This window comes from Callionymus lyra, chromosome 10, assembly GCF_982586985.1.
Source record: "Callionymus lyra chromosome 10, fCalLyr1.hap1.1, whole genome shotgun sequence".
Taxonomy (NCBI): Eukaryota; Metazoa; Chordata; class Actinopteri; order Syngnathiformes; family Callionymidae; genus Callionymus; species Callionymus lyra.
The window spans coordinates 3,240,463-3,264,992 of record NC_141827.1 but is presented as its reverse complement, the minus strand read 5'-3'; the positions used below and the strand labels follow the sequence as shown (position 1 = coordinate 3,264,992).

The 24,530-nt window shown below is 40.1% G+C and overlaps 2 protein-coding genes across 2 annotated transcripts; both read left to right on the top strand.

The window, feature by feature from the left end:
• Positions 1–1,427: 1,427 nt before the first annotated feature.
• LOC148069920 (N-acylethanolamine-hydrolyzing acid amidase-like) lies at positions 1,428–10,932 on the top strand. Its single transcript, XM_087801086.1, has 11 exons — positions 1,428–1,634; positions 3,273–3,437; positions 3,497–3,620; positions 3,673–3,763; positions 5,187–5,272; positions 5,335–5,507; positions 5,566–5,628; positions 6,832–6,898; positions 6,962–6,990; positions 9,010–9,079; positions 9,142–10,932. The coding sequence occupies exons 1-11, from the start codon at positions 1,459–1,461 to the stop codon at positions 9,166–9,168; spliced, it is 1,071 nt and encodes a 356-aa protein (XP_087657212.1). The 5' UTR covers positions 1,428–1,458; the 3' UTR covers positions 9,169–10,932.
• A 1,266-nt stretch (positions 10,933–12,198) lies between these two features.
• Positions 12,199–21,255, top strand: arl8bb (ARF like GTPase 8Bb). Its single transcript, XM_087800329.1, has 7 exons — positions 12,199–12,345; positions 13,883–13,963; positions 15,409–15,482; positions 15,817–15,910; positions 16,887–16,954; positions 17,906–17,976; positions 19,891–21,255. The coding sequence occupies exons 1-7, from the start codon at positions 12,223–12,225 to the stop codon at positions 19,938–19,940; spliced, it is 561 nt and encodes a 186-aa protein (XP_087656455.1). The 5' UTR covers positions 12,199–12,222; the 3' UTR covers positions 19,941–21,255.
• The last annotated feature ends 3,275 nt before the right edge of the window (positions 21,256–24,530 follow it).

Below are 24,530 nucleotides of genomic sequence, written 5' to 3'. Positions count from 1 at the left end.
ACAACACGCTTACATAACACTTGCATAACCACGAGCTGTAAATCAATAGCGTGTCTTGAATGACCAGCGAATCACTCGCTCGTCTCGTGTCGTGTCTGGAGGTGAAGAGCTGACGTGTCGTCTTCTTATCTGTCGTTATCTGACATTATCTGTCATTATTGACACTTTAATGACTTTTCTTGACTACATTTAGACAAAATGAAGTTTGACAAATACAAATAACAACAAAAAAAGAATGAAAATCTTCACTTGAATAAACGACTCACACACTGATCCAATAAAACACAACTTAACGTCGAGTAAACGTTTATTTTTAAACTTTGTTAACGACTCATAATATTAATCAACAAGCTCTTGAAAGTTCAGAGATGCAACACCGCCATCTAGTGGTGATCCAGCGTCATGTCGCGATAGTCAAGGATTAGATGAATGACTTGCAAAAGTAGTTTTCGATTTTCAGGAAACACTCAAGTTTATATTCAGTGGATTCCAGAAAACTAATAGAAGATCACTGAGCTGTTTGGAAAATGTTCTTTAAAAACATTAAAAAAACTGAATATGAATTAATTTCCTCTACTTCCTAAAACAAATTATTTATCTCTCTTTGCTTTTAAATATTTGTAATTAAAATGTATTGAATTTATTTAGATACAGAATTAAATAATACATTGTTAAATTAATGTTCTAACCCTGACCTTAGGTAAAACTGAGTATAACCCGTAAAAATATTCTATTTTATTCAGTATTTAAAATTCTTACTTAAACACAACTTCCTTTAGTCCTTTGTTTAAAACTGAACATTGACTTCATAATTGTTTTATATACATGTTTGAAACTAAAGGTTTACAAACATGTTATTGTTACATTTAGGTTTATTTTATTTTTTTTAAACTTCTGTTTTTACATTTATTGAAGTTTTAACATCATATTGTTGAGGCCCCTGGTCCAACAGACTGCTGAAGAAAGAGCTGAGCCAGAAGACATAACTCTGTCCACAGCTATAAGATTTGATTGTAAGTGTCTGAGAGAGAAACTCAAAGTACAACTTCCAAGTGTGGTCTCAGCGAGCAGAAGAAAATGGAATCAAGGGTTTCGCTTTTTCTCTTTTTTTTCAACTGATTCTTAGGAAAATGTCGAGAAGCATCAGGAATATCATTAATGAAGAGAAAATCTACATAATAGTTCATAAAACAAGACAAAAAGTGTAACTTCCGGTGAGATTTCATGTCCATCATAAGTAAATTATCATGATCTCACATTGAAAACAAGGTATTAAGATTTGTATTTATAAATCCGCTTCAATGTTTGATCGCTGTTGTTATGGTGACGTGAGAATCGTGTCATATAAACGTTTGTGATTTGTCTTTTATTCTGAAAGAGCTCCACCGGAAGTGCGCTGCTCCCGCCCGCGCGAGCTTGTCGTGCTCGGCTCCTCCGGTGATTGACAGCTCGCGGGTCATGATGCGTGCGCTCGCGGGGCTCCTGCTCGCGGGTCTCCTGCACGGTTGTCGGTCAGATTTCTCTCCTCCGAGCATCAACGTGAGCCTGGATGAAGCGCCGGAAGTCCGCTGGGCTTCACTCGTCAAAGTGTTCGACGCAGATTTCCTGAAGAAAGCTGCGGCGGAAGTGATCGAGTAAGAACTGATCAGTGTTCAATATCTGTTGAAAAAGTTTCTCTTTCTCTTTATATTCTTGTCTTCAAGTGACGTCATTCATTACACATAATTATTCATCACTTGACGATAACTTTATAGAATAAAACTTACATTTTCATAACAATTCAAACTGTAATGAAACATCTTAAGAAGCTTTTATTTGTTCAGGCTTTTCCTTGATTTTCTGGAAATCTTGTTGTGTTATCAGTGTTATCTTGACCTTTAAAGTATATACTTTATTGAATATTGTTTTGATTGTTTAAGCGCTTTGTGACCCTGGTCTGGAAAAGCGCTCTATAAATAAAAATTACTTACTTACTAATATTCTATAGATAACGACATTGTTACGTATATATTTAACAATAATACCTAATTATAGTCATATTCAATCACAATAATTCTTAATTTAAATGTATATCTATGACCTCACCTCTGGTGTCACACAAGGCTCTCTGTTGGGCTCTTTTTTCCTTCTCTTATCTGCACCTCTTGTTGAGATAACGAGTCGCACACGTTTGATTCTGTCTGGACAGCATGACGCTTGATTGAACTTTAACTTTAATTTAAAATAAATGAGACTAGAAATTAATGATATTATTATTATTATTGTTTTCGTATCAGTTGATGGCAGAAGGTTCTTCAGGTCACATGATCAGTTAATGGCAGAAGGTTCTTCAGGTCACATGATCAGTTAATGGCAGAAGGTTCTTCAGGTCACATGATCAGTTAATGGCAGGAGGTTCTTCAGGTCACATGATCAGTTAATGGCAGGAGGTTCTTCAGGTCACACGATCAGTTAATGGCAAAAGGTTCTTAAGGTCACATGATCAGTTAATGGCAGAAGGTTCTTCAGGTCACACGATCAGTTAATGGCAGAAGGTTCTTCAGGTCACACGATCAGTTAATGGCAAAAGGTTCTTAAGGTCACATGATCAGTTAATGGCAGAAGGTTCTTCAGGTCACATGATCAGTTAATGGCAGAAGGTTCTTCAGGTCATACGATCAGTTAATGGCAGAAGGTTCTTCAGGTCACATGATCAGTTAATGGCAGAAGGTTCTTCAGGTCATACGATCAGTTAATGGCAGAAGGTTCTTCAGGTCACACGATCAGTTAATGGCAAAAGGTTCTTAAGGTCACATGATCAGTTAATGGCAGAAGGTTCTTCAGGTCACATGATCAGTTAATGGCAGGAGGTTCTTCAGGTCACACGATCAGTTAATGGCAGAAGGTTCTTCAGGTCACACGATCAGTTACTGGCAGAAGGTTCTTCAGGTCACACGATCAGTTAATGGCAGAAGGTTCTTCAGGTCACACGATCAGTTACTGGCAGAAGGTTCTTCAGGTCACACGATCAGTTAATGGCAGAAGGTTCTTCAAGTCACACGATCAGTTGATGGCAGAAGGTTCTTCAGGTCACACAATCAGTTGATGGCAGAAGGTTCTTCAGGTCACACGATCAGTTGATGGCAGAAGGTTCTTCAGGTCACACGATCAGTTAATGGCAGAAGGTCCTTCAGGTCACACGATCAGTTGATGGCAGAAGGTTCTTCAGGTCACACGATCAGTTAATGGCAGAAGGTCCTTTAGGTCACACGATGATTGTGTTCTTCTCACAGCACGACGGTACCGAAGTGGGTCCATCAGGCGGTTAAACCCGTGGCCCTGGCTCTGGACCGGTACATCCCTCAGCCGTACGCCGGGGAGATCCAGGGTCTGACCTCGCACTTGGGCGGGAGCCTCTCGGACGTCATCATCCTCAACTTCGCCTACGAGATCTCCGCGTACGTTCCTCCACGACTCCTCCAGGAGTCCCGGGTTCAACCGGTGTTTCCTTCTGCAGGTTCTGCACCAGCATCGTCGCCCAGGACGCGTCCGGGAACATCTACCACGGGAGGAATCTGGATTATCCTCATTCTATTCTGAGGAATCTGACCATGGACGTGGTCTTCTGGAAGAACGGGCAGGTGAGGACTCCAACAAACACACACGGGCGTCAGTGCTGATCTTCGCCTGTAGGTGGCGTATCGTGGAACCTCCTTCGCGGGCTACGTGGGTCTGTGGACGGGACAGAGTCCCAACAAGTTCACCGTCTCTGGAGACCAGCGAGGTGAGAAGAAGCTCGTGAGATGGTCGCGGTAGAAACTCAACACACGTGAGAGCAACAACTCAACACGTTTCATAAACAACCAAACAACACAACAATAATAAACCAGAGAACACAATCTCTAAATGTCTAAACGTCCAAAAACAACATCCACTGAACATGAGAATAAACAGGAAACAAAAGGAAACAACAATGACCCTGGAAACAGAAAATAAAAGGTCAAAACTGTCGTTTATAAAGAACAAATTAAATCACACAGAGAAACAACACAAACGACTAAAAACACAAAACATATAAATATAATTGTTTTTATCTATTGTTAGTTGTTGATCGTTTACCTGACGGTGTCGTGGCTCTCCCAGCTACACAGGGTGAGAGGCAGGGGACACAGGTGGGCAGATAACCTTCTCATGGAGAAACATTATTTATCAATGAATGAAAGAGAAAATAATCTTATGATTAAACCTTGACGCATTTGTTTTTAAATGATTTTAAATGACATTATTATTGATTTATTACTCAGTTCAAATGATTTAGACAAAAGAAAAGAGTGTAAAACAACAGTGCAGGTCTCACCTGTCACTGCTCCATCACACTATGACATCACTCGGTTCTGAGTCAACAAATATGTAACCTTTTTAACGGACTGTGGGAGGAAACCAGAGTTCCACGACTTACAGTCTGCGGTCAGGTTTTATTTGAGGAGAATTACTCAACGACGCCGACAGCAAGGTTTATCTGTCGTTTGTCTCTTTGTTTATCAGCGTGTTGGACTTTCCACCGCGAAGAGTCTGAACTAATCTGCTGCCAAAAGTCCAAAGTCTCGGTTCTGGGAACGAGTTCTCGGTTCTGGAGTCATGTGGTTAGAAAAGCAGAAGCAGCAGCGACGACGAGCGAAGACGAAACAAACGATTGTTTCAACGGAAATGATGTTGAACGATGTTATGATGTAAACCAGATTCATTGTGTTGTTCTCGTGTGTAGCTGCACAACAACAACAACAACACCACCAACACCAACAACAACAACAACAACAACAACCAAAACAACAACAACAAAAAACAACAACAAAACCAACAACAACAACAAAACAACAACAAAAACAACAACAACAACAAAAAACAACAAAAACAACAACAACAACAACACAACCAACAACAACAACAAAAACAAAAAACAACAACAACGCCAACAACAACAAAAAACAACAACAACAACACCACCACCAACAACAACAACAACAAAAAACAACAACAACGCCAACAACAACAAAAAACAACAACAACAACACCACCACCAACAACAACAACAACAAAAAACAACAACAACGCCAACAACAACAACAACAAAAAACAACAACAACACCACCAACAACAATAACAACAACAACAACAACAATGCACTACATCTCTCTCTGACCCTCCAGGCGACGATCACTGGTGGAACTGGTGGAAGAACTTCGTGTCCGCCTTCCTCCTGAAGAGGTCGCCGGTGAGCTGGCTGGTGCGAGAGGTGAGCTCGGTCTCCATGTCGCCAGGAATCGAACCCTCAACCCGTTTTATTTTCCGGGCCAGACTCTGCAAGGAGCCGAAGACTTCCAGGACGCCGTCATGCGTCTGTCCAAGATCCCCATCATCACCGGGGTCTACTACATCGTGGGAGGCCTGCGGGCCGGCGAGGGCGCCGTCATCACCCGGGACCGGACCGGCCCGGCCGACATCTGGCCCCTGATCCCCGTCAACGGAGAGTAAGGGACGCGGAACCTCGGGCTCGACGCCGGAACCTCAACGTCTTTCTGGTTTCAGGTGGTTCAGGGTGGAGACGAACTTCGACCACTGGCGTCCTCCTCCCGCCAGAGACCATCGCAGGTGACCTTTGAACCCTCACTTCCTAAAACTGTCCTTGAGGCGTCAGGATCGAAACACTCACGACACGATTCTTTATACTTCGATAAACTTCAGCGACACCTGGTGCTTCTTTCATTTATTGAAATGAATATGTCTTAACATCAGCTTTAAAAGCTGCTGGAGTCGCTGTATCCTCTCGTCCTCAGTCATCGCCAAGATCTTCTCTTTAGCTGCGGAGGACTTTATGACTGCTGCCATCTAGTGGACGGGAGTTTAATTGCAACACAAAAAACAAAACAAACACGTGAATATTTACATGTTCACTGTAAATAAAAAGTTAAATCGAATTATTTTATTTCATAAACACTTCATAGAAATAAGATCCTTAAAAGAAGATGAGAATAAAATATTGATTTGAAATGATTTAGAAATTTTCAAGAGAAAAATAAGATAAATAAATGTTAAAAATGCTGTTTTGAAAATCATGATACATATCAGTGTTTTCGTCTCTCAGCTCCAGACAGGATGTAAAAATCTGTCTCTTTCAGATACAATGGAATTCTTTGTGGCTTGGATGAGGATCAGCTCCTCTAGATTTTCAGATAGAAAAGCCTGGAATTTCCTGACTAAGTTGAGGATTGTTAGCCCATCGTTATGCCCCGATGAAGATCGAGCTGAGCTAAGAGGCAAAGATATCGAGGCTGAACTCTCTTCCTGATCGAGACGGAGATTCAAGTGTCTTAAGTTATGACCTTGATCAGAATCAGAATCAGAATCAGAATCAGAATCAGAATCAGAATCCCTTTATTATCCCGCGAGGGGAAATTCTTTTTAACAAACAGCAAGAGCAATATACCAGAAGAAAAATAAAAACACCCAGAAATAAAATATTAAAAAGAAAAGAAAGAATCTAAATAGAATAGAAAATAAATCTGCACTATATTATATACACATATTTACAAAAATAGCAAGAAAGGTGCAGTTAGATAATTATCTGGCTGTGTTGTTATTGTGGAGTCTGATGGCAGCAGGGAGGAAGGACCTGCGGTACCTCTCCCTCACACACCTGGGATGGAGCATCCTATCACTGATGGAGCTCCTCAATGCCCTCAGTGTGTGCTGGAGAGGGTGAGACAAGTTCCTCCTCATGGAGCCCAGAGCTTCAGCCTCAGAACCTTCACCGTCGAGAGTGAGAATGAATCTTGTTGTTGTTGTTGTTGACAGAGAAGTGGCGAACAAGGCGCTGAACGCGACGGGTCAGAACAACATCAACCTGGTCACGTTGCGTCAGGTAAAGTTTCGACACAACTTCTCGTCTCCAGGCGTCTCATCAGGATCTTTGTTTCTCCTGCAGGTTCTCTCGCTCTTCCCAGTGTGCAACGGGTGAGTCTCCATTGTTGCTCCGGTCACATGTCGCCGAGGACATGTGAACCGGGTCTTTGTCGTGACTCACATGATCTGCTGCCGACTCACACAATTGATTATTTAGAACGTGAGGGAAACTATTGTGTTGTTTTCTCCAGTTTCCTCCCGTGATCCTGAAACGAAAGTTCACGTTTGTGTTCATGTGTGTGCGTGAGATAGGCGTGTGCGGCTGTTGCCGTGACAACCATGCAGAGATAAATACGATTCTTGTGAGGATCGTTGACTCGAACACTACACAACGACTCGTGGTTGTGTAGCTGAAGTGTCTGTTGTCGTCCTCAATCCTGTAAATACGACTAAATATACCATAAACAAATTATATTCATAGAAGATTAATTAATTAATTAATGCAATAATCACATTAGAAGTTAAGATTCTGAATAAGTTGTTACAGTTTGTTAACTTAGTTCATGAAATACTCAGAGTTGTGTTTGTGAACAATACATATATTGTATTATATTTAATAATAATATTTATTTATCAACAACATTAACAGAATTATCATTAAAAATAAAAAACGGATGGTCTGTAGTATTTCTGAATCTTAACAAATACCATGAAATATCCTGGTGTTCAAATGTTCAAACTCAGTATTTTCTTCAGAAAAAACTTCCTTCTGGTCAACGATGTTTCAAATATGAATAAAAACTAAACGAAAAGAAAGAAACAAAATGTTTAGTTTTTCTTTAAAACAAATGATACGTCAGAGATTTCCAGATGTTTCTTATCACATTTTTGCTGATGACATCCAGCTCTACTGCTCATTTGACCCAACTGAGCCCCAAAGGCTGAACAGCTTAGTCAATTGTTTGCTAGAAATCAAACAATGGCTGAGTGAAAACACTTTACAGCTTAATGTGGACAAAACTGAAACTCTGGTGATTGCTCCTGATGATACGATTCCAGGGTTGAGTCAGTACTTGGGTGACTTGGGTCAGTCTGTCAAACTGAGCCTGAGAAACCTGGGTGTTGTATTTGATAAAGACATGTCTCTTGTTCAACACTGTAGAAAACTGACCAGAAACTGTTTCCTTCAACTGAGAAAAATCTCTAAACTTAGGAAAATGCTGTCACAACATGATCTGGAGCTTGTAATCCATGCGTTTGTTTCTTCTCGTCTGGACTATTGTAACAGTTTGTTTTCATGTCTTAACAAGAAGGATGTGTCTCGCCTGCAGTTGATTCAGAACTCTGCAGCGAGAATTCTGACCCGCTCTAGTAGAAGAACTCACATTTCTCCGGTCCTTAAAACTCTTCACTGGCTTCCAGTTTCTTTCAGGATCAACTTTAAAATTCTGGTTCTTACTTTCAGAGCTATTCATGGTCAGGCTCCTCCTTACATCACTGATCTGATCCAGCCTTACACCCCAGCTCGGGCTCTGAGGTCTGTGGATCAGAATCTACTTATGGTTCCACGCACACGGCTCAGGACCAGAGGAGAGAAATCTTTTCAGGCTGTTGCTCCTAAGCTTTGGAACAATCTTCCTCTCTCTTTGCGCTTGATGGATCTACTGACTCCTTTAAGAAACATCTTAAGACGTTTCTATTTGTGCAGGCTTTTCCTTGAATTTCTCGAACTCCTGTGTTGTTCTCAGTGTTGTCTTGATCTTTGAAGTATGTACTGTTTTGAGTATTGTTTTGATTGTTAAAGCGCTTTGTGACCCTGGTCTCGAAAAGCGCTATATAAATATATATTACTTACTTACTTACTTACATTACACAACACGTGAAGAAAGGGTAGAAAATGAAAGTTGGATAAAGTTGAAATAATGATTCAAGCGGGAAAATGTTGCCACAACGTCGTAAAAGAAAAGGAAACTCAAGATTATTTCACTAAATCTACTTGAAACATTTTGAACGGAACAGAATGATAGTTACTTAGTTTGGCCTCAAGGGGGCGACATCCACACGTAGTTTCTAATGATGTCAGTTCATTCAGAAACCTTCTGATGACCCTCTGACTCATGTCATCTCCAGGGTCACCGTGTACATCACCACCATGTCAGCGGGCGCTCCGGACCAGTACAAGACCATCGTCAAACCCAACGTGAGCATGACCTTGAACATCTGGAGTCGTGTGAGAAGATTTTATTTCTTCTTTTTTTTCAGGGCTGTCGCTGGAGCGACCGATCCTGACCCTGTGGAGCCCGACTGTGGATTCTGTGAACTTTAGCTGCATCATGTGACGTCATACATGATCATGTGACGTCATAGATGATCATGTGACATCATACATGATCATGTGACGTCATAGATGATCATGTGACGTCATACATGATCATGTGACGTCATAGATGATCATGTGACATCATACATGATCATGTGACGTCATACATGATCATGTGACATCATAGATGATCGTGTGACATCATACATGATCATGTGACATCATAGATGATCATGTGACATCATAGATGATCATGTGACGTCATACATGATCATGTGACGTCATAGATGATCGTGTGATCTCATACATGATCATGTGACATCATAGATGATCGTGTGACATCATAGATGATCGTGTGACATCATAGATGATCGTGTGATCTCATACATGATCATGTGACATCATAGATGATCGTGTGACATCATAGATGATCGTGTGACATCATAGATGATCGTGTGACATCATAGATGATCGTGTGATCTCATACATGATCATGTGAGATCATAGATGATCGTGTGACATCATAGATGATCGTGTGACATCATAGATGATCATGTGACATCATTGATGATAGTGTGACGTCATAGATGATCATGTGACATCATAGATGATCGTGTGACATCATAGATGATCGTGTGACCTCATAGATGATGATGTGATGTCATAGATGATCGTGTGACCTCATTGATGATCGTGTGACGTCATAGATGATCATGTGACATCATAGATGATCATGTGACATCATAGATGATCATGTGACGTCATAGATGATCATGTGACGTCATATATGATCATGTGACATCATTAATGATCATGTGACGTCATAGATGATCATGTGACATCATATATGATCATGTGACATCATAGATGATTGTGTGACCTCATAGATGATTGTGTGACCTCATAGATGATTGTGTGACATCATAGATGATTGTGTGACGTCATAGATGATTGTGTGACATCATACATGATCGTGTGACGTCATAGATGATCATGTGACGTCATAGATGATCATGTGACGTCATAGATGATCATGTGACATCATACATGATCGTGTGACCTCATAGATGATCGTGTGACCTCATAGATGATTGTGTGACCTCATAGATGATGATGTGATGTCATAGATGATCATGTGACCTCTGCTTCTAACACTTTGCCTGTGTTTAAAAGTTTTTTAACAAATGATGATTTTTATCGCCTTTAACGATCTTTTTTTTGACGACTAAAGACACGATGAGCAGCTTCTGGCTCAGCTCAGGAGACACGTGCGGTTCTTTTTACCGCAGTGACCTCTCAAGAGGTCGTCTGGATCCTCCAATGTTTTTATTATTCTTTGTGTTTTGACTCGCATGCATTAATGTGTGTGTTGTTCAAGAGGGTGCTGCTGTTTCAAATGCTAAAAAAGCCAATTAATTATGAGGATTAAAAAAATGAAAAACATCCAGTCACTGCTTAAATGTGTATTTTATGAACATGTTTGTGTTTTTATTTTCTCTGCTGCTAATTTGACCTCTAGTCACATGACGTTCTTCCGCTGGTTCAAAGGTCAGGAGATACACAAGTGATGATTCCACAGATTTTCACATGCGATCATTTCACAAATTGACACATATTGACACACATCGACACACATCGACACACACTGACACACATCGACACACATCGACACACATCGACACACACTGACACACATCGACACACATCGACACACACTGACACACACTGACACACATCGACACACACCGACACACATCGACACACATCGACACACATCGACACACACTGACACACACTGACACACATCGACACACATCGACACACATCGACACACATCGACACACATCGACACACATCGACACACACTGACACACACTGACACACACTGACACACATCGACACACACTGACACACACTGACACACACTGACACACACTGACACACACTGACACACATCGACACACACTGACACACACTGACACACACTGACACACACTGACACACACTGATTCAGTTCCATCTTCACACAATGAGTCTTTGGAATTCAACCAACAACTCTCGGCTCCATGTTCTTCTGCAGCCACGTCGGTCAAAACTCTGAGCAAACATTTGATTCTTGCAGATATTTGTTGATTTTTTTCACAGTTTAAACGCGAGTGAAAAGTTTATTGTTCAAAAAAATTACATGAACGTCATGAGATTTTCATCGTCTCTACAAATCTCTGTGTTTCTAATTATTTTTTAACTCACTGACTTTTGTAAATTACATTTTGTCAACATATGAAATGATGTTGACATTTTAAAGTGAAATGTTCGGATGAATGGAGAAAGTAAACTTGTATTTAATATTATGAAATGAATCAAACATGTATTAACGCTAAATAAACATCATATATTGTTTATGTTGTTGTATGTAGGAAATGTTTTTTATATCCTGACTATAAAATTATTTGGAGGATTTTTTTATTCACATAATATGGAAAACTATGTTTTTGTTTTCAGTTTACATTCATTTTCTTTAAGATTGAGATATAAATCCACGACTAACTGTTTAAATGTTAGGTTTGGTAGAACTTTATTGATCCCTCAGGAGGTCTCCTTCGGGAAATTGTTTTTTTCCAACTTATCCACAGAAAAAACACCCATTTTTCATAAAAAAGAATCAAAATAAAATAAGAACAAGAACAAAGAGAAATAAAGAGAAAGAACAAGATGATACAATCTAAATCTAAAGATAAAAATAAAGAAAAATAACAAATAAAAGGTTCAGTTATTCATGGTTATTTCCAAAATACTTCATGTCTTAAAAGTTTTATTTGTGTTTATTATCATAGTTTGCGTGTTTTTAAGTGACGAGGATGTAAAATAAATAAATGTAACTGAAATGATGAAAGTTCGTCTCATCCTCGATCACGTGACATCATCTAGGTCTCCTCTCATTGGTTGCTGCGGTCACATGACTGCTCGTCCCTCTGCCAGCCACTTCCGGGTGTGTGTTCGCACAACACTGGTCTCTCGTCAAGATGCTGGCTCTGATCAACAGACTCCTGGACTGGTTCCGATCGCTCTTCTGGAAGGAGGAGATGGAGCTCACCCTGGTGGGCCTTCAGTACTCTGGGAAAACCACCTTCGTCAACGTGATCGCAGTAAGTTGGGCCTGAAAAGTGCAGAAATATCCTGAACAAACAGCAAGAAAAGCTGTTTTTTTGACTCATTTAAAGATTTAAAAGATCAATAAAGTGTGAGATCGAAGGATCGCAGGTGTGTCTGTGACTCGTCAGTTGTTGCTAGAATGACTCTGCTGTTTGAAACATCTGAGTCAACATCTGAGTCAACATCAGAATTCATGTTTTACTTCCTTCACTGATGGACTGAAGGCTCGTTGAAGATCATTGTGTCTGAAGTAAAAAGTTCTTCAGATAAGAAGGTTAATCTGTAACATATAGAGTTTATAAGTGAATATTTTAAAACCTGGCAGGTGTGTGAGGATGACTTGTTTATCCAGTGATGACATTGGAGGATGTTTGCAGTTTATATTGAGTTTATTTTCACATCCTTCTTTCAAAATAAAACAAAGTGTATTTCTCTGGTGTTCTTGTAAATTATTCAATATTCTTGGAGGATTTATCTGAAGAAACCAACTTGACTTGTTGGTGTTTCAGAAGCAAAACAAGTTTCAATATTCGTCAGTTTTTTAAAAACATCTGTAACTTCTTGAATAAATGCTTTTATTCTGGAGTGAACATCTCAGTTTGTTCCTCACATCACTTGATATATTATTACGAACGATCAATATCTTCCTGTAATGATCGAATGATTGATTCTTCAATAACAATCCATGAAGGAAACACTAAATCAAACATGATAATGTTTATTGTATGAGTCATATTTTATTATATATATCAGTTTAATAAACAGTATTTCCTGTGAATACAAAGTACTTTAAGAAGGTTGTTCTGTCGTCATGGAAACGTGATCAGTTCTCGCTGCGTCACGTGATCCGTCGACGCTTCGATCTGCTCGTCAAACAACCTTGTCGTTTTGGTTTGAACGAGGGAGCAGGAATGAAAGAGTGTTTCAGGAGGAGAGGATGAAGGCTGGTGTCAGAAGGATTTGATTGACAGATGTCGAGACGTTTAAGTGTCAGTTCTCGCTCAGACGCGTGAACACGACGATGGTCGAAGAATCACGAGACCAACGATGTCGTGGGATGTGAGCTGAGCCAGAAGACACACATTAATGATCTGGTTAAAGAGGTTTCATCCATTTTTATTAAAAATAACGTGTAAAACATGTTGTTTTAAACTCGTTAAACACAAACGTACGAAGGATTCCATCATGAAATATTGAAAAACAACATCTATATGAGAACAAGGTTCACAGGAACTGCTGGTGTTTTTATGTTTGTCGTCGTTTATGGAGTGAAGGAAATAATCATCATAATCATCATTGATTTTTAATGACATCATTCATGGAGTCACAGGAAGTTTCAAGATAAAAACGGTTCATTATATTATTATTCATGACATAAACGTGATTCTTTCATCAGATAATAATAATAATAACATGATGTTTAATCCATTAACGTGAAGCTACAGTTTAATGGTTTCATCGTGTTCACCGATGTGTTGTGTTTGTTTGATGAAAGTGTGTTTGTTTGATGAAAGTGTGTTTGTGTCTCAGTCCGGACAGTTCAACGAAGACATGATTCCAACGGTTGGTTTCAACATGAGGAAAGTCACCAAAGGAAATGTCACAATCAAGGTAGATTTCTTTCTTTGTCTTGAAACCCCCGCGAGCGCGAGAGAAACACACGTGTCACTGTGTGTTAGTGTGTGTCAGTGTGTGTCAGTGTGTGTCGGTGTGTGTCGGTGTGTGTTAGTGTGTGTCGGTGTGTGTCAGTGTGTGTCGGTGTGTGTCGGTGTGTGTCAGTGTGTGTCGGTGTGTGTTAGTGTGTGTTAGTGTGTGTCAGTGTGTGTCGGTGTGTGTCGGTGTGTGTCAGTGTGTGTCGGTGTGTGTCAGTGTGTGTCAGTGTGTGTTAGTGTGTGTTAGTGTGTGTCAGTGTGTGTTAGTGTGTGTTAGTGTGTGTTAGTGTGTGTCGGTGTGTGTCGGTGTGTGTTAGTGTGTGTCAGTGTGTGTCAGTGTGTGTTAGTGTGTGTTAGTGTGTGTCAGTGTGTGTTAGTGTGTGTTAGTGTGTGTTAGTGTGTGTTAGTGTGTGTCAGTGTGTGTTAGTGTGTGTTAGTGTGTGTTAGTGTGTGTTAGTGTGTGTTAGTGTGTGTTAGTGTGTGTCAGTGTGTGTTAGTGTGTGTTAGTGTGTGTCAGTGTGTGTTAGTGTGTGTAAGTGTGTGTCAGTGTGTGTCAGTGTGTGTTAGTGTGTGTTAGTGTGTGTCGGTGTGTGTTAGTGTGTGTCTGTGTGTGTTAGTGTGTGTTAGTGTGTGTTAGTGTGTGTCGGTGTGTGTTAGTGTGTGTTAGTGTGTGTCAGTGTGTGTTAGTGTGTGTTAGTGTGTGTTAGTGTGTGTCAGTGTGTGTTAGTGTGTGTTAGTGTGTGTTAGTGTGTGTTAGTGTGTGTTAGTGTGTGTTAGTGTGTGTCAGTGTGTGTTAGTGTGTGTTAGTGTGTGTCAGTGTGTGTTAGTGTGTGTTAGTGTGTGTCGGTGTGTGTTAGTGTGTGTCTGTGTGTGTTAGTGTGTGTTAGTGTGTGTCGGTGTGTGTCGGTGTGTGTTAGTGTGTGTTAGTGTGTGTTAGTGTGTGTTAGTGTGTGTCAGTGTGTGTTAGTGTGTGTTAGTGTGTGTTAGTGTGTGTTAGTGTGTGTCAGTGTGTGTCAGTGTGTGTCAGTGTGTGTTAGTGTGTGTCAGTGTGTGTCAGTGTGTGTCAGTGTGTGTCAGTGTGTGTTAGTGTGTGTCAGTGTGTGTCAGTGTGTGTCAGTGTGTGTCAGTGTGTGTTAGTGTGTGTCAGTGTGTGTCAGTGTGTGTCAGTGTGTGTCGGTGTGTGTCGGTGTGTGTCGGTGTGTGTCGGTGTGTGTCGGTGTGTGTCGGTGTGTGTCAGTGTGTGTCAGTGTGTGTTAGTGTCAGTGTGTGTTAGTGTGTATCAATGTTTGTCGATGTGTGTCGGTGTGTGTCGGTGTGTGTCGGTGTGTGTCGATGTGTGTCGATGTGTGTCAGTGTGTGTCAGAGTGTGTCGCTCATGTTCCTGTCGTGTGTGTGTTGGTGCAGATCTGGGACATCGGGGGTCAGCCTCGCTTCAGGAGTATGTGGGAACGTTACTGCAGAGGCGTCAACGCCATCGTGTGAGTCGTCGCCGTCGTGTTGGTTCTGAAGATGACGATCAAATAATGATTCGGAGACGATGGATCTGCTGATGGATCTGATGATGGATCTGATGATGGATCTGATGATGGATCTGATGATGGATCTGATGATGGATCTGATGATGGATCTGATGATGGATCTGATGATGGATCTGATGTGTCTTCAACATGAGGGTCAAAATATCTTAACTATTGCACGTCTGCCCTCAGCCACACGGGGGCAGTAGTGACTTTGATAGTTATTCTCTGTTGGAACAGTATTTTGGATGCAGAAACAAAGCTGTCAGTCATGGATCAATATGTTCTCCTGCAGGTATATGGTCGACGCGGCTGATCGAGAAAAAATCGAAGCTTCTAGAAATGAGCTTCACAACCTGCTGGACAAACCACAGCTGCAAGGAATCCCTGTGAGAGAAACACACAAGTCCCACGAGCAAATGATTCTCTCGTGTCAGTGTGTGTGTCAGTGTGTGTGTGTCGGTGTGTGTGTCAGTGTGTGTGTCAGTGTGTGTATGCTGGTGTGTGTGTGTCGGTGTGTGTGTCGGTGTGTGTGTCAGTGTGTGTGTGTCGGTGTGTGTGTGTGTCAGTGTGTGTGTGTCGGTGTTTGTGTGTCGGTGTGTGTGTGTCAGTGTGTGTGTGTCAGTGTGTGTGTGTCAGTGTGTGTGTCGGTGTGTGTGTGTCAGTGTGTGTGTGTCGGTGTGTGTGTCAGTGTGTGTGTGTCAGTGTGTGTGTGTCAGTGTGTGTGTCGGTGTGTGTGTCAGTGTGTGTGTGTCAGTGTGTGTGTGTCGGTGTGTGTGTCAGTGTGTGTGTGTCAGTGTGTGTGTGTCAGTGTGTGTGTGTCGGTGTGTGTGTCAGTGTGTGTGTGTCGGTGTGTGTGTGTCAGTGTGTGTGTGTCAGTGTGTGTGTGTCGGTGTGTGTGTCAGTGTGTGTGTGTGTCAGTGTGTGTGTGTCGGTGTGTGTGTCAGTGTGTGTGTGTGTCAGTGTGTGTGTCAGTGTGTGTGTGTGTCAGTGTGTGTGTCAGTGTGTGTGTGTCAGTGTGTGTGTGTCGGTGTGTGTGTGTCGGTGTGTGTGTCGGTGTGTGTGTGTCAGTGTGTGTGTCAGTGTGTGTCAGTGTATGTGTGTCGGTGTGTGTCTCGGTGTGTGTGTCAGTGTGTGTCAGTGTGTGTCGATGTGTATCAATGTGTGTCAGTGTGTGTCAGTGTGTGTCGGTGTGTGTGTCGGTGTGTGTGTCAGTGTGTGTCAGTGTGTGTCGATGTGTATCAATGTGTATCAATGTGTGTCAGTGTGTGTCAGTGTGTGTCGGTGTGTGTGTCGGTGTGTGTGTCAGTGTGTGTCAGTGTGTGTCGATGTGTATCAATGTGTATCAATGTGTGTTGACGGCAGGTGCTGGTGTTGGGGAACAAGCGCGACTTGACGAACGCTCTGGACGAGAAGCAACTCATCGAGAAGATGTAAGAAATGAAACCTCGTGTTTTTAAAGCTTCTTTCTTTGTGTTCTTTACGTTTGTTTCACCGTCAATCAAACCTTCCTCAATCAAACGTTCTCATACTTTTATATATAAAACAACAACACGTTTGCATTTACCCAGAAAATATATATCGAAAAACCTTCATGGACCAAATTACTTTGATAGTATATAAATGAATAAAATCAAGTTTTATAAAGCAGTTCATCATGTTCACAGCAGGGGGCAGAGTTTCATCCTCACTCTTCAGTTCATGTTGCAGATAAAATGTATCAAATCAATGAAAACTATATTTTAGTGTCAGGTTCACTTCCACAGCAACACAATGGTAACATAACACAATGGTAACATAACACAATGGTAACATAACACAATGGTAACATAACACAATGGTAACGTAACACAATGGTAACATAACACAATGGTAACATAACACAATGGTAACATAACACAATGGTAACATAACACAATGGTAACATAACACAATGGTAACGTAACACAATGGTAACATAACACAATGGTAACATAACACAATGGTAACATAACACAATGGTAACATAACACAATGGTAACGTAACACAATGGTAACATAACACAATGGTAACATAACACAATGGTAACATAACACAATGGTAACATAACACAATGGTAACATAACACAATGGTAACATAACACAATGGTAACATAACACAATGGTAACGTAACACAATGGTAAGAAATAAATACATTGTTTAAGTTTATATCGATGATCCTGCGGTTTATTTACTGCTCAGAGTCGAAAACATGAATCAAACTTGTGTTGAATTTCTCTGTTTTTAAAAAAAGTAAAAATGTTTATCACTTTCAAGTGACCTTCAAGTGAAGGTCACAGTGAACATGTTCACGATGATTTGTGTTGTTCTGGTTGGATGTGAAGTCGTCATGTTGCTCCTCAGGAACCTGTCGGCCATTCAGGACCGAGAAATCTGCTGCTACTCCGTCTCCTGCAAAGAGAAAGACAACATCGGTGAATATGATTGAGTTCAAGTTAAAGGTCGTCTTGACCTTCAAGACTCTATTGTCAAATATGGATTTATTTATTTATTATGTAGTTTATTCTAGTCAAGGAAACACACTTTGAGAATAAGGTTTGAATTAATTAGATGGATGGATGGATGATGGAAGGATGAATAGAAAGATGGATGGATGGATGAATAGAAAGATGGATGAATAGAAAGATGGGTGGATGGATGGATGATGGAAGGATGAATAGAAAGATGGATGAATAGATGGATGGACAGATGGATGGATGTACGGATGGACAGACGGATGGATGGATGGATGTACGGATGGACAGACGGATGGATGGATGGATGGATGATAGATGGATGGATGGATGATGGATGGATGGATGGATGGATGGACAGATGGACGGACGGACAGATGGATGGATGTACGGATGGACAGACGGATGGATGGATGGATGGATGGATGTACGGATGGACAGACGGATGGATGGATGGATGGATGGATGGATGGAAGGATGATTAGAAAGATGGATGATGGATGAATAGAAAGATAGATGGATGGATGCAAATGGAAGGATGAATAGAAAGATGGACGAATAGATGGATGGATGGATGAATAGAAAGATGAATAGATGGATGGATGGATGGATGGATGAATAGAAAGATGGGTAGATGGATGGATGATTAGAAAGATGGATGGATAGATGAATAGAAAGATGGATAGATAGATGGATGGATGAATAGAAAGATGGGTGGATGGATGAATAGAAAGATGGATGGATGGATGGATGCAAATGGAAGGATGAATAGAAAGATGGATGAATAGATAGATGGATGGATGTACGGACGGATGGATGGATGGATGAATAGAAAGATGGTTGGATTGATGGATGGATGATTAGAAAGATGGATGGATAGATGAATAGAAAGATGGATAGATGGATGGATGGATGAATAGAAAGATGGGTGGATGGATGGATAAATAGAAAGATGGATAAATAAATCCATAAAAACATGTCAACATTGTATTTGTTAGATGTTAATTAGAAGAATATCAAACACTACAATACACACATGTACATCCAACATAACAGTATAAATAAATGATCAACTACACCTGTCAATCACACAATAATCTCTTGTCTCTGGCGTGTTGATCTACATGAACATGTTTCAATAATATTTACTTGAACACGCGTGATGAGTTTGACACGTGTGTTACTGTCGTATAATGTTGTGGTTTATGTTTGTGTGTCGTATAATGTTGTGGTTTATGTTTGTGTGTCGTATAATGTTGTGGTTTATGTTTGTGTGTCGTATAATGTTGAGGTTTATGTTTGTGTGTCGTATAATGTTGTGGTTTATGTTTGTGTGTCGTATAATGTTGAGGTTTATGTTTGTGTGTCGTATAATGTTGTGGTTTATGTTTGTGTGTCGTATAATGTTGTGGTTTATGTTTGTGTGTCGTATAATGTCGTATAATGTTGAGGTTTATGTTTGTGTGTCGTATAATGTTGTGGTTTATGTTTGTGTGTCGTATAATGTTGTGGTTTATGTTTGTGTGTCGTATAATGTTGTGGTTTATGTTTGTGTCGTATAATGTTGAGGTTTATGTTTGTGTGTCGTATAATGTTGTAGTTTATGTTTGTGTGTCGTATAATGTTGTGGTTTATGTTTGTGTGTCGTATAATGTTGTGGTTTATGTATGTGTGTCGTATAATGTTGTGGTTTATGTTTGTGTGTCGTATAATGTTGTGGTTTATGTTTGTGTGTCGTATAATGTTGTGGTTTATGTTTGTGTGTCGTATAATGTTGTGGTTTATGTTTGTGTGTCGTATAATGTTGTGGTTTATGTTTGTGTGTCGTATAATGTTGTCGTGTGAGGCTTTGATTGACAGGTGTGTTCTCCACAGACATCACGCTGCAGTGGCTCATCCATCACTCAAAGTCACGAAGAAGCTGAAACACTTTAGTTCAAGTCGTCGTCGTCTCTCTGCCTCTGTGACGTGTCCAGCTCCGAGCTCGCCGCCATGTGTCGCCCCGACCCCTCGACCCCCCTCGACCCCCTCTACACCCCCCCCCCGACCCTCGACCCTCGACCCCCTCTACACCCCCAAACAATCGTGTTGCACTTGTTTTAACCAGAATTCTCTCGCCCTTCAGTGGAGAGAGAAAGTCTTATTTATTTACTACTTGAATTAGAGTTTACACACCTGGAGGAGGAGACAGGTCAGAGTTCAAGTGCCTTTGGCCGAACCGGTGTCGGGATGGTCCAGTGCATTATCTTCATCATCATCATCATCATCATCTTCATCGTCATCATCAAAGAATCATCTTCATCATCTTCATCACCTTTATCATCTTCATCAAAGAATATTCATCATCATCATCTTCATCATCTTCAACATCACCTTCATCTACATCTTCATCTTCATCAAAGAATCATCATCTTCATCTTCATCAAAGAATCTTCATCATCATCACCATCATCTACATCATCATCATCATCTTCATCATCTTCAACATCACCTTCATCTACATCTTCATCTTCATCAAAGAATCATCATCTTCATCTTCATCAAAGAATCTTCATCATCATCACCATCATCTACATCATCTACATCATCTTCATCATCATCATCTACATCATCATCTTCATCATCATCATTTTCATCATCTACATCTTCATCATCATCTTCATCTACATCATCATCATTTTCATCATCTACATCTTCATCATCATCATCTTCATCATCTACATCATCATCTTCATCATCTTCATCTTCATCAAAGAATCTTCATCATCACCATCATCATCATCATCTTCATCATCTACATCTTCATCATCTTCATCATCATCATCTTCATCAAAGAATCTTCATCATCATCATCATCTTCATCTACATCATCATCTTCATCACCATCTTCATCAAAGAATCATCAGGTTGTAATCTGAAGGTCGTGACCCTGAAGGTCGGAGCAGGAGAACGTGGCGTCCCATCATGATGATGTTGAAACTTCTCCGGTGGCCTCGAGCTCGTGCCTGACCTGAGACTCGAGCGTTGAACCAACAACCTGGACGTGACGTCACGACAGGAAGAAGAGAAGTCCTTCATCATCACTCGCTCGTCTGTGACCACGTTTAATTTGTCTCTTCGTGTCCCTTGATCTTCTTCAGCTGCAGAAACTTGTAAATAATCAGTTTTTAATTGCAACGAGCGTCTCTCGTGTCACGTGTTCTTTCCTTGTGATGCTAATAAATTTGTTTTTATTTTTAACTTCGTCCAACTGGTCTCTTTTGTAACACAGTGTTTTGGCCACTAGGTGGAGACAGAGAGCCGCAAGAGGTCGATCCTTCTTAACGTTGAACGTTTTTCTTTTTTTTTAACATTACATTTTATCCTCCAACAAACATTTCGAAAACATTCCACATGAAAATCTCGTTGTTTAAAAACGTTTAATTCGAACCATTCTAACCCTCCAGAGTTAAAGCATCAACATGAAGAGAAGGAACGAGAAGATATTTCTTTATCTTTCATTCGAGTTTTCATTGGTTCTCCCGTGCACGTGCAACAACTGACCAATAGGCTGCAGTGTTTGAAAAGACAAACCTTCAACTCTGGAGCTGAGCTTCATGGATTCTGTAGAAAGTTTTGTTGAGGTTCAAGGATCAACTTCAGTCACATCTACGTTCACAACATCGATGGATGTCAGGCTCTGTTGAGGAGACCCCGGGTCGGACCCAGGTCATGATGAGTGGATCTTGTCTTCTCACCTCCCAAACAACATACAGAGATTGAAGTGATGGACAGGTGTCCTGTCCAGGGTGTCCCTTGCCTCTCACCCAGGGTAGCTGGGATCTGCGGCACTAAAACAACAGCTTCTTCATGAGAGGCAGGGGACACCCTGGACAGGACGCCAGTCTGTCTCCTGACACACAAAGACACACACACATTCACACACACACTCATACCTACACACAAGTTCTCATTCAACCTCTGTATGTTGTTGGACTGTGGGAGGAAACCGGAGTGTCCGGAGTAAACCCACACAACACAAACATACAAACTCCACACAGAAAGATCAAGAATTTAGTATTCCATTATTTTTCTTTTATTATTATTTTATTATTCTATTATTCTTATTTTATTATTCTACTATTATTCTATTATTATTCTGTTATTATTCTTTTATTATTCTTTTATTATTATTCTTTTATTCTATTATGATTCTTTTGATTTTCTGGAACTCCTGTGTTGTTCTCAGTATTATCTTGATCTTTAAAGTATATACTTTATTGAATATTGTTTTGATTGTTTAAGCGCTTTGTGACCCTGGTCTGGAAAAGTGTTTTATAATTAAAAATTACTTACTTACTTACTTATTATTCTATTATTATTATTTTATTTTAATTTTATTATTCTTATATTATTCTAGTATTTTCTTTTATTATTTTATTATTATTATTTTATTATTCGTTCATTATTCGTTTATTATTCTTTTATTATTCTATTATTTTTCTTTTATTTTTCTTTTATTTTTCTTTTATTATTCTTATATTATTCTATTATTTTCTTTCATTATTATATTCTATTATTAAGGTAAGGTAAGGTAAAACTTTATTATTATTTTATTATTTTATTATTATTCTTTTATTATCCTATTATTATTCTATTATTATTCTTTTATTATTCTATTATTATTCTTTTATTATTCTTTTATTATTCTATTATTATTCTATTATTATTATTTTATTATTCTTTTATTATCCTATTATTATTCTATTATTATTCTTTTATTATCCTATTATTATTCTATTATTATTCTTTTATTATTCTTTTATTATCCTATTATTATTCTATTATTATTCTTTTATTATTCTTTTATTATTCTTTTATTATTCTATTATTATTATTATTATTTTATTATTCCATTATTATTATTTTATTATTCTATTATTATTCCTTTATTACAATATATTACATCATGTGTTTATAGATGTATCTTAGTACTGTCATCATTATTATTACAACAACAGATAAGTCGTTGAAAGTACGGTTCAAGGCTCAAGGGTCCAAACAAATATACTCGTAACAATTTCCATAATTAAAAAAAATCCGAAACAAATTGAAGTTTTATTTCCTAATTATTACATTTATTTAAAGCAGCTTAAAATGATGATCATTTGATGGTGAAACTGCTTTTGTTCAATGTTTGGATCCAGATGTTCAGACCCTGGACCTCCAGCGACACCTCAGGTCCTAATGAGTGACACATTCCAGTCGTGGAGGAAAGAGTCGTGAACAGAGTCGGACCAACATGTCAACAAGTGGCCAATAAAGATGCACATGTTGCTGCCATTTATGAGTCTTAATGAACAGCTGCTGCTCAGGTGGACAGATGTTGTCGCATGTGTGGGTCCTTGTGTGTCGTGTGTTCACACAGACTCACACAGACTCACACTGGACTCACACAGACTCACACAGACTCACACTGGACTCATACTGGACTCACACTGGACTCACACAGACTCACACTGGACTCACACAGACTCACACTGGACTCACACAGACTCACACTGGACTCACACAGACTCACACTGGACTCGCACTGGGCTCACACAGACTCACACTGGACTCACACAGACTCACACTGGACTCACACTGGACTCACACTGGACTCACACAGACTCACACTGGACTCACACAGACTCACACTGGACTCACACTGGACTCACACAGACTCACACTGGACTCACACAGACTCACACTGGACTCACACTGGACTCACACAGACTCACACTGGACTCACACTGGACTCACACTGGACTCACACAGACTCACACTGGACTCACACAGACTCACACTGGACTCACACTGGACTCACACTGGACTCACACTGGACTCACACAGACTCACACAGACTCACACTGGACTCACACTGGACTCACACTGGACTCACACTGGACTCACACAGACTCACACTGGACTCACACAGACTCACACTGGACTCACACTGGACTCACACAGACTCACACTGGACTCACACTGGACTCACACTGGACTCACACTGGACTCACACTGGACTCAACCAGGACCAGAACCACCAGAACCACCATTGGTCCTGATGACATCATCGACTTTAACATCATCCTTCAGCTACTCGGGGCCAGACCCTGAGGACACCCTGGACAGCAGTCTGAAACATCACATAGAGGCAGACCACCACTCACAGAAATTTAAGTGTAACTAAAGTGTGTATGTGCGTGTATGTTCTTGTGAGGTTAAGCTCCGCCCACTGAAAACACTTTGTTTTGCTGGAGATTAAATCTTGTTGACCATAACCACACCCACTCTGCTGTGATTGGTCAAGCTAGCTATCACAAGCTAATACATAAACTAGCTAGCATCAGCTAATAAATAAACTAGCTAGCATCAACTAATTATCAAACTAGCTAGCATCAGCCAATAAATAAACTAGCTAGCATCAGCTAATAAATAAACTAGCTAGCATCAGCTAATAATCAAACTAGCTAGAATCAGCTAATAATTGA